This window comes from Oryzias latipes, chromosome 21, assembly GCF_002234675.1.
Source record: "Oryzias latipes chromosome 21, ASM223467v1".
Taxonomy (NCBI): domain Eukaryota; kingdom Metazoa; phylum Chordata; class Actinopteri; order Beloniformes; family Adrianichthyidae; genus Oryzias; species Oryzias latipes.
The window spans coordinates 27,034,443-27,051,861 of NC_019879.2; the positions used below are offsets into that span (position 1 = coordinate 27,034,443).

General features: G+C 39.7%; 1 protein-coding gene across 1 annotated transcript in view; it reads right to left on the reverse strand.

Annotated features, from left to right (window-relative positions):
- The window catches only part of LOC101167330 (polycystic kidney disease protein 1-like 2), a gene marked incomplete at its 5' end in the record, with an annotated part of 36,436 nt that overhangs the window by 7,788 nt on the left and 11,229 nt on the right, over positions 1-17,419 (reverse strand). Inside the window, 13 exons of the mRNA XM_023951186.1 lie at positions 288-448; positions 2,275-2,402; positions 2,573-2,706; positions 3,599-3,929; positions 5,492-5,677; positions 5,881-6,015; positions 8,224-8,314; positions 8,437-8,677; positions 10,474-10,720; positions 14,799-15,029; positions 15,129-15,328; positions 16,456-16,602; positions 16,713-16,891. Of these exons, the coding sequence (XP_023806954.1) occupies positions 288-448; positions 2,275-2,402; positions 2,573-2,706; positions 3,599-3,929; positions 5,492-5,677; positions 5,881-6,015; positions 8,224-8,314; positions 8,437-8,677; positions 10,474-10,720; positions 14,799-15,029; positions 15,129-15,328; positions 16,456-16,602; positions 16,713-16,891 (2,411 nt within the window). The remainder of the gene's footprint in view (positions 1-287; positions 449-2,274; positions 2,403-2,572; positions 2,707-3,598; positions 3,930-5,491; positions 5,678-5,880; positions 6,016-8,223; positions 8,315-8,436; positions 8,678-10,473; positions 10,721-14,798; positions 15,030-15,128; positions 15,329-16,455; positions 16,603-16,712; positions 16,892-17,419) is intronic.

A 17,419-nucleotide genomic window follows, 5' to 3' on the forward strand; every position in this document is an offset into this window, starting at 1 on the left:
GTTTACACTTTCTCCCGTTAGTTTAAAGCCCCTCACAACACCAACAGAACACTACCAAAAATGTCGAGCAATATTGGAGCAATTCATATTTTGAGATTTGAATAAATGCTCAGAAATGCAGTTTTAATCCTAATTTTTTTATCTGTCCTCAATCATGAAAAAGATTCCACAAGAACATGGTAAAAACACCCAAAATTCAATTTTCATTGGAGTGGGCCTTTAAAATATAATGATAGTATCAAGCTCAGGAGTGAATGACTGTTTCTCAGTAGTTGTGTTGGTCTTACTGGTCTCTGTGGGTTTGGTAAAAAGCCACATCTCGGTTTCCAAGAAGTGTCCTCCTGATGAAAATGGCCACAGCACTCATGCTGAGAAGAATAATACTAAGCTCCAGAAGATAAAACTTATTTTTAAAATAATCCCACCGCTGCAGCCTCATTAATTTGGCCTATTTGAAAGGAAAAAAGGGGAAAATGTCATTTTTAAGACAATAGAAATCCAACTTTGACTTCTGCAGCATGTTTGTTGGCAAATAAAAGCTGGAATGAAGTTTTCTATTAGTAAAAAAAAAAAAAAAAAAAAAAAAACTTTGGCCCATCAAACTTTTAAGTTTTAGATGCATATGGAGTAATCCACAAGACTTGGTCAGAAAAACTTCAAAGTATTTCATAAATAATTAAAAGATGTGCTTTATTACATTATATAGGTTAGCTTTGTTTATTAGAATCCCCAAGAAAACAGCCTAAAAGAGCCACAAAAGTGGCCACAAAATTATATCATTACAGAGAAATTTCAGTTAATGGAGGAACCCAAATTAGCAGAAAAACAGCCCTTGAAGAAAATAGAAGTGTGTTAATAGACTATGACTCAGTGCTGCATTAGTGATACTGTGCTGCCTGACAGAAAAGGAACGCAGTTCCATTGAGTAACAAGCAGCTACAAACGCATGACCTTTGGTTATGTGAGGGAAACTTAATAAAGTCAAGACAAAGCAAATGACATTAATTTTTAAACTAATTACAAAGGGTTGTGTTTATTGACTGTTGAGCTTCAGTTAACCTTTTCAAATCACAGTCCTGTAATATGATTAAGGAAGATTTCGATAAACCAACAGCTGACCCTGAGATGAATTACAAAATAATTTACAGCTGAAAAAATATGTGATATTTTTGTTTAAAATGTCGTTTTTTTCACTAGATTTTTTTTATCAAATCACATCAATGCATGTGCACGGTGGACTCATCAAAGGCTTTTATGTTAAAATGTTTTGTAATTTTTAAACGGCCTATATCATGATTTTCTTACGCCTTTCAGAGTAAACTGCATCCATATGATCATATATTACTTTTGACACACTAAAGAACAAGATTTTTTTGGGAAATATTAGTGAGTTTCGCAGCTCATTACCCAGAAGTAAGACGACTCGATCTCTGAGGCATCGCCTTTAACTCCGTGTGGGCGCCACCTATTTCATGTCAACCTAGAGCCGGCCTCGGCAGCACGTCTGCGTTTCTCCCACAAAAACAAAACACTGCTCAAAAATGCGTGAACGTATCAAAATACACCTTTGGAGTTGTTGAGGAATTAACATTGGAATAAACTTAAAAGCTCAAAGTTCTTTTTGCAAAGGCCCTTTAAAGTTACTCATCCGCCTGGAAATGATTGACATATTAAAGTTACATTTATGCAACCAGGATGTTTCTGTGTTGCTAGAAATGACTCCTAAAAGGTTTTAACTCCAGGTGTTACAATGACAAAAAAAAAATCAAAACTTTTCTTTTGGACAAAAACAGACGAGTTCCCTTGTTAAAATGTGGTTCACCTTTTGTTTATCTCACTGTTTCACAGATGTTTTTCAGTGCAAGTTTGCAAATTTTTTAAAATCTTTTTTTAAACGGCGCACTGCTTTTCGTCCTGATTAGTTGTCGACCTTGTCAATCAATCTCCTCCATGTTCTGTCTCCTATGCAGAATGTGTTCCGCATGACAAATTTTACGATAGCAGATTTTTGTTACATTCAATAATACTAAATATTTTTCTTTAAAGGTTCTGAATTTTAAGAGTTAAACAAGAGAGTTAGAGTTAGAAAATATTCATGGCTGTACGAGAAAAGTGTATTAAGTGTGTTGTGAGGAGTTTTACTGCCTTAAAACATCTAGAATCCTACGTAATCAGATCGTAACTCCTGTGACAAACGGTAAAGCACTGCATCTACAATTAACAATTAGGAATAATTTCAGTGATTTTAATGCATCCGTAAGTGTAAACTCTTACCTGCAAGAACATGTAATAAAGGATGAAAAGTAAATAAATGATCTCAGCAGCCATGACAAAGACGTAGAGACCGCCGGTCGACTGGTAAAGGCGGATGCTTTGCAGCTCACTGTAGAACTGAAACACTCCTGCAAAAGTAAACCAGTGTTTGATTTTGATACACTCCGTTTTTTACAGAAGATGCAATTACTGGCACCCACTCATAAAAGAATAAATCTAATGCCATGTTAATTTTGAGCATCTGGAATAAAGCTGAGAATGAATCATGATTACAATCATCCAAAGCAGTGCTTCTTACCTACTGCTGTGGTCTCCATCAACAGAGTGATGATGCAGAAGAGGTTCACATTTGCATTATAAACAGTGAACTCAACAAAGATGGCTCTTGTGTACAAATCCAGCCATTTATTCTCAAAAAGATATTCAAGTGTGCTGTGGAAGAAGGAAATAAAAGTGTATTAAAGAAGGGTTCAGGATCCGTCAAACCAGCATAAAGCCTTAGTCACATGCATCCACCCAGGGGGTTGACCCTGCTGGTTTTTGGGTTGTCCAGGCCTGCAGATGGTTGTACAGAGGAGTTGCCACATCTTAAGGCAACCGCAGGTTTGTCTAGTAGTTCCCTTGAGGTTTGCACTGTCACCTCAAGGGACGTCAGGAAAATGGAACATAGAATTGACGTATGTTTGGTAAGTGTATCGTGAAGGATCCGCAGGACTAATAGAAGTGGTACATGACTTACAGGTGATGCAGTCAGGCTACACGCAAGGACTGCACACTTATCACGTAAACAGCACTGACAGGCTACTTGCAAAATCCACAGGGTTTGATGAAATATCTGTACGGCCATTCACCAGAACTTTACCCCACATGTTGTAGAGGTGTTTGCTTCGAATGGTCATTATTCTGCCGGTAGAAATAATGTGCGCGAACATTTTTGCTCTACAGGTTCACCGAGTACTCTGACTTTCATATTTTGTTCCACCAGCCTGCCACATACATGTTGGACCAGTTTTGGCCATCAGACAGCCCTTATCTACCCACAAGGGCAGTTGTGACTAAGGCTTTAGATTGTTGAGACATTATATTCAGTTCACTCTGCTGTAAGTTTCAATTCAATTCAATTCAATTTTATTTGTACAGCCCAAATTCACAACAACAGTCGTCTCGATGGGCTTCGTATCAGTAATTGAAAACGTTAAACATAAAATCAAAAGGATCATGAATACATATAATTCATTAGGAAAATACTAAATTGAACTAACAAACTGACTAAACTAAACTGGACATCCCTGCCCTTAGAACCCCCCCCCCCCCTTCGCAGTACCTGCTTGCATTTGATAAATCAGGGCCAAGCTCCACCACAAAGCCTCCTCCCCTGTAGAGCGCTGTTTTGCCCCAGAATGGTCTTCCCCTGAGTTGAGTCTGCGTCTGGTACTTCCAGGGACTTGGAGTGCTTGCAGAAAAATTTTCTCGGCCAGTGCGATTCCAGCCAGTTTCGTAGGAGCCCATTTCCTCCAGGTCCCATGAGTACGGAGCATTGCATTCTGGCACCAACGGAAGCATGAGCCCAGCAATCTGACACGAGTCCTCCTTCACTCGCACCTGACGAACTCTGGCATCGCCCACCAGTTTGGAGTTTCCATCTGTGATAAAACCTGAAATATGGATTTTTTTTCTTTTCTTTATCTCGTCATGACTGCAGATGCTTTGTTATCATGTGCTCTCATTGACCACTTGATTTGCTACACTCATTCAGTTAAGTGTGAATACAAATGAGATAATCCCACCTTTGCAGCTCACTGCATTTTTTTTTCTACATACCCACAGTAGCCAGGGAATTGAAGAGACACTGACATAGGTATGGTTGCCAACAGAAGGCAGATTGCTTCCTTGTTTTTTTCAAAGCTGATATTGATTTAGTAAAAATAAATAAATAAATAAACATTTTCCACTCTTCTATTGTCGATGTTAGGTGGGTTTATGTAAGTTTTCAGTTGGATTAATTTTGTTCCTGCAGCCCACTGTTTGTTTACACAAAGGTGGTGGGCTTGTGTTCTCGATCACATGAGTCTGATTCTTTCAAGAATGGGGATTCATCTGACCTAATGCTGCCACTTGGAAGAATTTATCTGCAAAATACAGACTTTTTTCATCTGTTCTTGCCCTGGGTGTTCTCTGCACCCTCCTTTAGTCTGGTTGCTGTCCCTTTAAAATGGGTTACTGTTAAGATCTGACAACCAGCTCCACGCCTCTGCAGCTGATGCCATATGCTTCTGCATGTCTCAGTTTATTAAGCCAAAGAGGACACTGTTCACACCAGTGTTCAGATTTCAGCATAGTCTTCCTGTGGCTGCCTGCATTAGACTCAAAGCTCCAGATTTAAATGGGGATGCATGTCCTCTGCAACGTGTAGAAAAACAAAAAAGTCACCAGCTAAACTCTTAAACTCCACTGCACTGAAAAGCCTCCTATGCACTTTGTTAATGGGCTTCATGCAAATCTTCAAGATTTATTATGTTTTCTTTTAGGAACAATTCGAGTATCTCTATATGAGCTTATTTTTCTTTGCTTTGATCACTCCAGGTGTAAAGACCAGCACAATGAGGCCTTGGCTTGGGCCCCCTCATGGCTGCATTGTGTAATTTATGTAATGGGTACATATATATACATATATATATATATATATATATATATATATATATATATATATATATATATATATTATGTTCTTAAATATATCTGGACTGCTTTGTATAAAACTTATTTTTTTAATGAAGTTCACTTAAGATAATAAAAATTACATTTGCTTTTATCACACCATATCAAAAACTACTGCAACTTCTACTAGCATGACTAAAGTTATTAGGAGTAGACCAAGCCAAAAAAGCAAACAATGAATCAATCATACTAAAAAGGTGGAAACAATATGGCATGAAATTTTAAAAGACTTCTGCTCCCTCAATAACTGCTTTATATGCCAGGACGGAAGCAGGGCTGCGTCTCTGCAAACATTCAGTAAATGACTTTAGCAACTAAACCCTTTGGGCAACAGGAAAACACATCCTTCAATACTTTCCTAATTTAGAAGTTACTAAAAGAAACTTTTCAAAGTTCCATTAGGTGTAAAAGAAAATAGAAGACAGCTACTAGTCCAACTTAACCCCATTTAATACCATCTTTTTAAAAGGCAGAGTCCTTTTGGAAGGTACATGCTTACCTGGATACTCTCCAAAGAGGTTTTTGAGCAGGGTGGTGTTGGCCCACGTGAACACATCCTGCAGACTCATGCTGTCCGAGGCCTCCCCAGTGAAGCTATTCCTGATGTGTTGGTTCAGGTAAAAGGCGTTGGGATCTCTCTGGCCATATGCCACCAACAGCAACATCCACAAGAAGCCTATATAAACTGCACACACATACAGAGTATAGCTCCCATTCGCCTTATTTCCAATAAAGCAATAACAAAGTGTGGTTTGTGTCAATAAACAGTTGGGATGAATCCAATAAAACTTTAAGGCAAGAAACTGGGTTTGCTGTAGTAGCAAAAATCTAATTGACTTGCAAATCCTCACTGAGATGAGCCTTGCATTTTGCTCTAAGTGTACTCACTCAGTATCTCTTTGAGCAGAGCGTTAGCCTTCTGCTGCATTATCTTGTTCCTCTTCATCCTCTCAATGGCCGCAGGAGGAGGGGGTTCATAGAGAAGGCTTTTCCATCCGCTTGCATCGTGATCCTTCTTCTCACCTGTTGATGCTTCTACACTTGTTAAAATCTCCAACCGTTTTACCGAAACCAGAATGTTTGTGTTGTAAGGGGTAAGTTAACTGTCTAAATGAAATGTATGCTCATAAACATTGTTCTTCTCACTTTATTAAAATAAAATTAAAGAAAAGGAACATAACATTTCGTTTTACATTTGGTATGTTGGTTCTGAATATGACTATTTTTTTTGTTTGAAATACAAACCTTCTCTCTTGTTAAATTACCGTCAAAAAATGTCACGAGCAAATCAAGTCACAAAACATCGTTTCGACAAAGTCCTCGTGCACACTTACAGCCCAAACCGCAGGTAAATGTTAGATATTGAAGATGCCTCAGCAATAGAGTATAAACAGCTACTGATGAACTGATATTTATTTTTTCAGTATTACTTTATTAATATTTTATTACTGTAGATGGTTGATCACAAAAATCTGCACCAACCTTCAATGTTGCAGCAGTCATATAATAAATAACGGAGAATGTAGTTTTATGAACAATGGCGGAATCAGACCACATTTAATTCGTGTCTACCGCCCTTTTGACACGCGTCAAATTTGCTGCTCGAACCTTGTCCAAAAATGTGCTCATAAATTTAATGCACGACGTGTATGGGAGGAACTTCTGTAAAAAGTTTTTAGCCTCATCGCTACATGGAAGCATTAACAGTATATTTGTATATCTCGTGTACAATACAGTCAATAGTCAACAGTTCAGTGTGATGGGGAGTGTGGAAAAGAGGTGAAGAGGCGAGTGCAGGCAGGTTGGAGCGGGTGGAGGAACGTGTCAGGAGTGTTGTGTGACAGAAGAGTGCCAGCAAGACTCAAAGGAAAGGTGTACAAGACAGTGGTGAGACCAGCTCTGCTCTATGGGTTAGAGACGGTAGCAATGAGACAGAGACAAGAGGCTGAGATGGAGGTAGCGGAGATGAAGATGTTGAGGTTCTCCTTAGGAGTGACCAGGTTAGACAGGATAAGGAACGAGTACATCAGAGGGACGGCTCATGTTGCCTGTGTTAGCGACAAAGTCAGAGAAGCCAGACTGAGATGGTTTGGACATGTTCAGAGGAGGGATAGTGGATATATTGGTAGAAGGATGTTGGAGATGGAGCTGCCTGGCAGGAGGACAAGAGGACGGCCAAAGAGGAGATATATGGATGTCTTAACAGAGGACATGAAGTTGGCTAATGTTAGGGTAGAAGATGTTCATGATAGAGTGAGGTGGAAAAGGATGATTCGCTGTGGCGACCCCTGATGGGAAAAGCCGAAAGAGAAAGTGTGCAATACAGTCAATAGATGGAAGACACTGATGTTGAGACATCAGCTTTATTTACTTGGAAGAGCTCAACAAGAACATCTGTAAACACATCATGACATCATTCAGATTTTCTACAGTCTGGAGCTGTATCTGAATAACGGCTGCTCTCAGCAGTACTTCCGTCTCTTTATGAACCAGTTTGATGGTCTGAATTAGTCAGAGGAGGGAAAAATAGGAAAAAATTAGAGGACATTTTATCATTGTCTCCATACAAATACGAAAAACATCATAGAATTTAGGAGAACAAAGGGAAACCATCAGATTGTCCTCCATGCAGGTTTTGGACTGCACCCACTGATTGCATCAGGAACATGTCACGGGAAAAAGCTCACTCCCTCATGGTTTGGGATGAGACAAAAGTCTGGAAACATTGTGCCGCTTCATGCCGAGACGGCCTATACGCACTGCTGCCAGACTACTGCACCTGACGCTCAAAACACGCCGCAGGACTTCTGATCGAGTCTGTACATTGACTTAACTCTGAAAATGGACGCCCTTACTGTGTGAATACCATTCGGTGTGAACGCAGCTTTAAGGGTGTGTTGATGAAACTAAAACAAATTGGCTCTTTCCATATGACAACAAAACATTTCTGAAAAATGAAAGAAAAGAGTGGGAATAGAATCATTACTCATGCACACTTTGCTGAATCGATAAATGTACCTGTGACCCCGAGTCTTATTTTTGACAGTAGTTTAACAAAAAAAAAGAATGACCAAAAAAAAAAATGCATTCAAAACAAAGGTGTATCATTTGAACATGTTAAACGTGAAACTATTTTTATTTCTATATATATTTTTACACAGTTTGTCTATAAGTACAGTATACGTTTCATTTTGACAGTTATTCTACCCCATAGTCTTAATAATACTCCACCTTGAATTTCTTCAACAAATTCAACATTATGTAGGTCTTCCTCCTCTACTTTCCTTATTATCAACGAAAAGAAGACTGCGAGACATATCACCTGTGGTAGGAGTGTTCAGATGGTGGGTCAACATTTGTTCCGCAAATATACTCGTCATGTGTCTGTCATGTGTGTTTGAAGGGTCTTCAACGAGACCCTTCAAATGGTTTTTTTTTTCTCACCTTCAGAGGCTGAATGAAAAGAAGACTCTGGAAGAAGGAGATAATCATCGATACCAACCAGCTTATGGAGCGTTGTTTCCCAAATTTTAGTCCGTACAGCATTGTAAAATATCCTGACACAACACTGGTCGCTATCACCAGCAACCAGCCGACAAAGACGAACCACCAGGGGAGCATTCCACGACAGCACAAACTTTTTTTCCCTCCGCCATTCATTGCAGCGCCATCTGCTGGGCGAAACCTGGGAGTAGGGAGCGAGAAACTGTATTGTCAACTGCATGACTGTTCTTTTTTATACTTCTTTATACACTGACCCAAAATATAAACGCAACACTTTTGTTATTGCTCACATTTTTTATGGTATGAACTCAAAAATGTGAAACATTTTCCACATACACAAATTAACCAGTTCTCTGAAATATTGTTCACAAATCTGTCTAAATCTGTGATAGTGAGCACTTCTCCTTTGCCAAGACAATCCATCCCACCTCGCAGGTGTGCCATATCAAAATGCTGATTAGACAGCATGATTATTGCATAGGTGTGCCTTAGACTGGCCACAAGAAAAGGCCACTCTGAAATCTTCCGTTGTATCACACAGCACAATGCCACAGATGTCGCAAGTTTTGAGGGAGCGTGCAATTGGCATGCTGATAGGAGGAATGTCCACCAGAGCTGTTGCTAGGGAATTGAATGTCCATTTCTCCACCATAAGCCGTCTCCAAAGGCATTTCCGAGAATTTGGCAGCACATCCAACCGGCCTCACAACCGCAGACCACGTGTAACCACACCAGCCCAAGACCTCCACATCCAGCATGTCCACCTCCAAGATCGTCTGAGACCAGCCACTCGGACAGCTGCTGTAACAATCGGTTTGCATAACCACAGAATTTCTGCACAAACTGTCAGAAACCGTCTAAGGGAAGCTCATCTGCATGCTCGTCGTCCTCATCGAGGTCTCGACCTCACTCCAGTTCGTCGTCGTAACCGACTTGAGTGGGCAAATGCTCACATGCGATGGCGTCTGGCACGTTGGAGAGGTATTCTCTTCACGGATGAATCCCGGTTTACACTGTTCAGGGCAGATGGCAGACAGCGTGTGTGGAGTCGTGTGGGTGAGTGGTTTTCTGATGTCAATGTTGTGGATCGAGTAGCCCATGGTGGTGGTGGGGTTATGGTATGGGCAGGCATCTGTTATGGGCGAAGAACACAGGTGCATTTCATTGATGGCATTTTGAATGCACAGAGATTCCGTGACGAGATCCTGGGGCCCATTGTTGTGCCGTACATCCAATAACATCACCTCATGTTGCAGCATGATAATGCACGGCCCCATGTTGCAAGGATCTGTACACAATTCTTGGAAGCTGAAAACATCCTAGTTCTTGCATGGCCAGCATACTCACCGGACATGTCACCCATTGAGCATGTTTGGGATGCTCTGGATCGGCGTATACGACAGCGTGTTCCAGTTCCTGCCAATATCCAGCAACTTCGCACAGCCATTGAACAAGAGTGGACCAACATTCCACAGGCCACAATAGACAACCTGATCAACTCTATGCAAAGGAGATGTGTCGCACTTCATGAGGCAAATGGTGGTCACACCAGATACTGACTGGTTGTCTGAGTCCCCTGACCCCCTCAATAAAACAAAACTGAAGATTTCAGAGTGGCCTTTTCTTGTGGCCAGTCTAAGGCACACCTGTGCAATAATCATGCTGTTTAATCAGCATCTTGATATGGCACACCTGCAAGGTGGGATGGATTGTCTTGGCAAAGGAAAAGTGCTCACTATCACAGATTTAGACAGATTTGTGAACAATATTTCAGAGAACTGGTAATTTTGTGTATGTGGAAAGTGTTTCACATCTTTGAGTTCATACCATAAAAAATGGGAGCAATAACAAAAGTGTTGGGTTTATATTTTTGGTCAGTGTAAGTTGTAGGAGAAATCTTGTGTGTGTGTGTGGGGGGGGGGGGCAGGTAGTAGTAATTGACATGTAAAAACTATAATAATAGTAGAAATACATTACTTGTTATGGGTTGGCTCATCCTCTTTGGCATGGCTTGGTGGGAACAGCTGAACTTCAATGAGACCCTTCATGCTTTGGACTTGCTGCAAGGCCTGGCTGTAACTGTTGGGCTTTTGGAAGCTGGAAGGATCCAACAAACTAAGCTCTTTGTCAATGTCACACAGTTTCCTGTACAAATGCTGCATCTTGTTGCTCTTCTTCTTAGTTGCTTCCACCACTGATGGAGGATTCAAATGAGCACTGCTCTCTGAAAAAGTACATTTTTATTTAGGGTACAATGAGCGCTGTTTTTTTCTCAGTGTTTTCATTCAGCTTGGCAACGGTATGAATTTTTAAACATAAAAATAAATTTAAATTGTTTAAGATTATTTGAAACACTTTGTTGACTATTAACTAGCATATTACCTTCTGGCATATCCATCAAAACATCATCACATTGTAATACCATGAAGCTCCCACCACAGTTCTTGCTTTATGTGACAACGTACAACTCAGGAAGTCGGAAATCGTACGTATCACTGACTGTTATGTTAGGCTTTTGTAATGATGTATGTCATAGCATCTTTGGTGGCATATTACGTATTACATATATGCTCTCCAAGCTCTTTTAAGATATTTTATCTATGTTCCTATACGACGTCTTAACAATTGGAGGAATAACCTCATTCTAACCCTCACCAATGTCGGCTGTATTTAGCCTTGATGTGATTTGTGGTTTTTGTTCAGGCCACTGCCATGTTGTTGGGACGATCGCAAGATTTGGTGGTTCTGACTGTTGCGAGACTTGCCTTTATAAATGAACATTAGCAATGTCTTCTGTATACGGAAGCCAGGCCAGGCCTTCATGAGCAGCAGGGCTGCGTAAGCGCTTCATAAGTCACAACGGGGAACTGGTGGGTGTTCTTGTTTATATCAGGACACTAATTTTCCTAATACTGCAATTTGTGTTCATCAAAATCTGCTAGTGCTGGCATTGGGTCTTTAAACAGGTTATATTTGTATGATGCAAATTACTGTTTACACAATGGTTTTGTAATGCTGATGTGTTTGTATTTCTTGCCACTCTTGTATGAGAAAAAAATGCACCTTTAATTTTTTATATTCATTAAATTGGTTAATCATTTTTTGAATTTGAGTACTCTTTCTGGATATTGGTTTGTTAGGTTTTTTTGTTATAAAGAGCAGAAGGCATAAACTGAAAATAGTGGTCCATTGTTATTTCATTTTTCAATTGTGGGAGGCGTTCATCGTTGGTTGTGTTTTGTGCAGGTCAGGTTCCAACAGTTGATCTGCTAGGCTAGGCCATCTCAAGCCTTATACTGTAACCGGGACTCAACAACCTCGGACTGGGCAGTAGGAGGCGTACAAACCTCTATATAATGATTTTGTGGAAACCTGATTGGATTATTTCCTGAACTTTGCTTGCATGGAGGTCATAGAACTGGACTTCTGAATAGCTATTAACTTTTAGCTGAATAGTTAATTTGAGAAACTGGTCATTCTGTTTGTTTCCAATTCTAAATACATATTTACTCTTTGCATCTCAGCTTTTTGTCTGTTTTCACTGAACACAACACTTCCTCTAATGTACAGTTCTGATGCTGGCCGGCTTCATGTTTTTCCTACTTTGGCTCGATAAGACCAGTTTGACACAGCACTCTTTGACACCAGTCCCCAAATTGGAGTTTGTATTTGTGTTGTATTTTAATTCTACATAAAATGTTCTTTGTGTCTTCAGTTCTCTTTTGGTGTTAATATTTGGACTTTGTCTGTAATAATTAATTATGTTCTAATCTTCTTTTCTTTGCTCTTTTCTACTGCTCGTTTGCTCCTCAAAGAAAATGTTAATTTCTAAAAACATAATTGAAACTACATGTAAAATATCCAGCTGGGAATAAATTTCACTGCAAAGGTGCAAGCCCATGTGTTTAATTAGACATTGCCTCAAGACAACCCACTTTATTGATTGACACCAATAATAGTAAAGCAATTTATTAAGTTGTACATTTAAGCTACATTTTATTTTTATTTTTTCATTTACACCAAATTGTTCAACTGTGTACCTGCAATATCTTTTGTGGAAAACAAGTGAAAATTAGCCCTTAGCCATAACTCTTTGTGTTTATTCTCATGTTTAATGAAATGTTTATTACCATGCATAGTACTTTTCTGATAAACAATAAAAAAAACAACAGTGAAAGCACCACCTGTTTATCCGAATGTCCCTGTGCAGAGCTTGTCACATATAGACTGAGGCAATAATATTTGTGAATATTTGATTTTGTATGTTTTGTGGCAGGACGTCATACTGTATTTCCTCTACATTTGTCTTTAATCACATGGATAATGAAAACCAGGCACTGCTGAACACAGAATCATACCTCTCCTGTTAGAGCAGAGGACAACTTTGTTTGGTTTAAGCTGGAGGGCAGAAAAAAGGATAAACTAATCCAAAGCATTACTTTGTAACTATAAATGACCCAACTTTGAAATGTAACTATCTTGTTTCCACAAGCAAACTTAAGTAAAAAACATTTTGACTTTTACCAAGCTCTCTTCTGTTCGTTATTTGGATTGTTGATTTGGCTGTGGTTCTATGTCAGAAACCCAACTCTCCACATTCACTCTGACTTGGGACTAGCACTCAAAAGCATTGCATTGTGCCTTCTTGTGGTTACAATACCAGCTCCAAAAACAGGGAAAAAATTCACCATATTTCAGAACTACAAGAAACACATAATGGAGTCACCTTCTGCAAACAAAAGTGTGCCTGAAAAGGTAAAGGGCCTCAGATTCTTATATTTTCCTATAGTTTGTAGGCTGTACTGGTAAGTACCAAGAGCAACCTGCTCAACACACCTGGCAGGTGAAACAGTCCCTTGTCCCCTGTTTTGCGCCTCTCTTGGATGACGTCTTCCATCTTGAAGAGGATAGTATTGATTTCAGTTTCTTCCTCAGGTCCAAACCTGCTCTTTGTCCTCTTACAGAGCAAATCAGCAAGTCTTGTGACGTCCTGAGACAGAATTTCAAACACAACAAATTCTACTTTAATACAGACATAAAATGCAAAGAAACATGTCAAAATTGACAAGTAGCAGAGATGGTATTAACATTTCTTCAGTCTATACCAGGGGTGCCTAAATCCAGGCCCGAAGGGTCTGGATTTCTAGTTGAGTTTCTAGAAATCCTGCCTTATCTGCTGTTTATTACCTGGATCAGGTGTGTTTAGCCAATAAGGACCTTCAATGGCAGGACGGTTGGAAAACATGTATGACACCGGCCATCTAGGCTTGGATTTAGGCAGCCCTGGTCTAGACTCTCAGGTTTGAAATCTGATTTTGATATAGGTGTTTTGGTCACAGTGAGACACCATAGTCCCCAGATTTCGCAATTACAGTAAACCCTTGTTTTTCGCGGGGGTTACGTTCCAAAGAGAACCCGTGATAGGCAAAATCCGTGAAGTAGAAACCTCTGTTTTTTTTTTTTACAATTATTATACAATTAAATACTCTATTATACATTGAAAAGAAAGAACAAACCATTTTACAGGCTCAAGCATTTGTTTCACAAAAAAAGTACTTTAGAAACGTTTTTTTCTACAAATAACTTCTGTACTGTACTGTCAAATAATCATTTTAATCATCGATGTGAACAGAAGGCTTCAAATCGCGGAGATTAGCCCCGCCCACCGGGACTTGAGTAATTGGATTAAACGGGAGAAAATTTAAAATGATTATGAAGAAAATACAAAGTCCATTGGTACAAATAGTGACTCAGGTGTATTTACTGCTCTTCAGACTGAGCCGCTGCATCCTGACTCCTCTCTACAGTGTTTTCTTCTTTTGAAGCCCGCGGTGCAGCTGTGTTTGTTCGGGAGAAGAACACAGTGATTGGCAGTTGTTGTTGTCGCTCTTTTTTCTATGGGTTTTAGAGAAACTCGAAATTGCAAGATGATTTGCACGTATGTGTTGTAAATTTGGCAAGCTGTTTTACGTACGTGTACATATTTAACTGCAACGTTATTGACGCACAGGTAGAGAAGATGCAGAGTGACTTTTTAGCCAATCAGAATGCAGAACATAATTCACGACGCAAATCCGTGAAGTAGCGTAACCGTGAAAAGTAAACTGCGTTATAGTGAGGGATCACTGTACTGAATTTAGAATTTAAAGTCTCTACCGTTGACAAGTAGAAATGGAATTTATTTACAAACAAGACTATGAACAATTACTTGGTCATGTGACTGCTTGTTAAAAAGCATTCTAAATTATTTTTTGGAAGTTTTGTTCATTTGTACATTCATAGCTCATGTAGAAAAAAAGCACCTGCCTTAGTGATGATGTCCAAAGAAGCTTTTGTGTCCACCTGTGAGGAAACTGTCTCCAAAGTGCCATCCTTCGGAATGGATTTAGGTTTCTTTTTTCTGCCCCCACAACAAGAACTCTCTCGTGGACGAGTGTTTCTGAAGATACTAACTATGAGCACGTTTATTGGGAACATGATGAGGGAACTCTGAACTCCGATCATAAATTGCTGCCAAGTAAACTCGAAATGACCTGAAAAGGCAGAGAAAGAGATGGCAAAAGATCAATAAGATGCTATTAGATTTTTTTTAAGTCTCTGTAAATGAATGAACTGTCAAGAAAACAGAGTACCCAGGTCCATGACCTGCTCAGACGGGTCTGTTGGGATCCCGTAGAACATGATGCTGGTCAGCATGGTGCACAGCAGCAGGGAAAAGCAGCAGGATACTCTCTGCACGCAGGTGAAGTTGCTGCCGGCTGGTCGGCTGACCACAGAGTACCAGAGGTGTCCGTCACAGAAATCCCTTGTTGTCTTCATGAAGAAGAGATTACTGCAAAAGCAACATTTGGAAGGAAACCTTTATAAACTGCATCTGAATGCTCAAAAACAAGATCATTATTTGAAACGCGCATTCAAGCGGCCACTTCCAATAAAGGTATATTAAAAACTGGTCGTGTCGATTTGCGTTTTGGTGGCCACTTCCAATAAAAAGTCTATGGAAACGTACGTCAACCCTCGTTTCGTGCCTTTGAAAAATCAGACGATCATTGATCTCATGTTGAAGGTTCAACCAGTTGACCTTTTGACTGATAAATCGAAAAAACGCTGAACTTTGACCAATCGAGGACTCAGATTTGACAGTGACGTATGGGTAGCGTCCTTTTCAAAAAAGTGAAGTACCAACTCCTTGAAAGTATGATCATGACGAGGAAATCTAAAATGGAGGTTTGTTATCATATGACACTAAGTCTTTCATATATGGGAATAGAGCTGTGAAAAAAAAGCCTGGAGCAAGATTCACAGGATGTGCACCGCTTCGACATTCTGCACCAAGCCTCTTGGGTACTGGGTAGTAATATTGGGTAGTGACAGTCCTGTTTGAACACCATGCTAAAAACGCATTCAAGAATGCCCTTTAGCACAATCTTGAACATGTCTGGTGGATTTTGCACAACAGCCTTCAACCTTCTCAGTAAACATTTATGAGATCCATTGGAAAAACTAAAAAGTTTTATTGTAATCAGATTCTGTTTTGATCGAATTGAAAACAAACATGACTTTGTTTGCCCCTTTGAACATATTGATCACATGATATACATAATTTTAGATGACTAAGTAGTTTTACCTTTACCCCCTTTAAAAATGTATTACTGTCCAATTAGGCATTTAACCAAATTAGGATTAAAACTTTCTTCTTTTTTTATCATTTACTCTTTATCTGAAATATCTACAAAATGATTACAAACCTTTTCTAGAGCCGAAAAGCTCACAATCCTGTGATTCAGGGGAAAAAAACTGAAAACCCTGCTGTTTAAAAAATGTCTTTGGTATTTAGGTTGCTCAAAATGACACAAGCCCAGCCGCAGCATCTCATTAGCTTCTGGTTTTGAGTGGATTTTTTTCTTTTTGCAGTACTTAATGGAGCTGTATAGTTGATCAAATGAGCTTCTTCCTCACCTAAACCTCTTCAGCTCCTCTTCTGTTGAAACAAAAAAGATTCTATCGATGCAGCAATCACCCACATCTAATGCCAGCCAAGAATTGCACAAGAAATTCCATTTCTGTTCAGTCTGCAGATCCTGTACCATGATATTGGCCACGTACCTAAACACAACAAATGTTAATTCAAGAAAGAAGCAATAAGAATAGCTTGTGTTTAATTTAAATCCTGATGAATGTTTAATTTTCCCCTCAAGATTTCTGCATGTAGGTACCAAGCAGGATGGCTCCCCGAGTTGTCGTGCCACAGTCGGATGCCCTGCAGCTCCCCCAGGAAAGAGGGTGTGGTTATCAGAAACATGTCCACGGCGCCTCGCTCGAACAGAGGTTTCCTCTGGTCTGTCAGGTGGTGCGGCTCGCTGTTTCCCTCCACACCCAGAAGCGTAACTATCACCTGGAAAAACAAACAAGCCTGTCAGTGAAAAACTGGACTTCACTTTTTTGTTTATAGTTCAACAAGTTAAAAGATTGTTTGGATTGTTTTCTATTTGCTTTAATTAAAAAGTCATTAAAAAGTCTTCTACGTATGAAAATAGGACCTGTAAAAAGTTGTGTGTATGTGAGAACTAAGTCATGCAATTTAATTATGAAACTTTTATGTCATGACTGTATCGACCGCTTCTCCACCCTCCTCTATCTCCCCCATCTTAACCCCTTTACCCCCATTTCTAACATCCCACTCTGTCCCTCCCTCTTCTTAGCTTAGCCTTGCATACAAAAGGGGTTTATACAAGTATACACTTTGTTTGTCTGACGATCCAAAACCCCGACCAGGGCTGGCCAACCCTGGTCCTTGAGAGCCTCAATCCTGCCTGTTTTCCAGAGTCTTGATGAGACTACAAGGATAGAAAAGTTTTCCCTAATAAATCATTTTTTCTTTATTTTGTTCTAAAACTAAAATTTACCAGAACCAGTTTGCCAA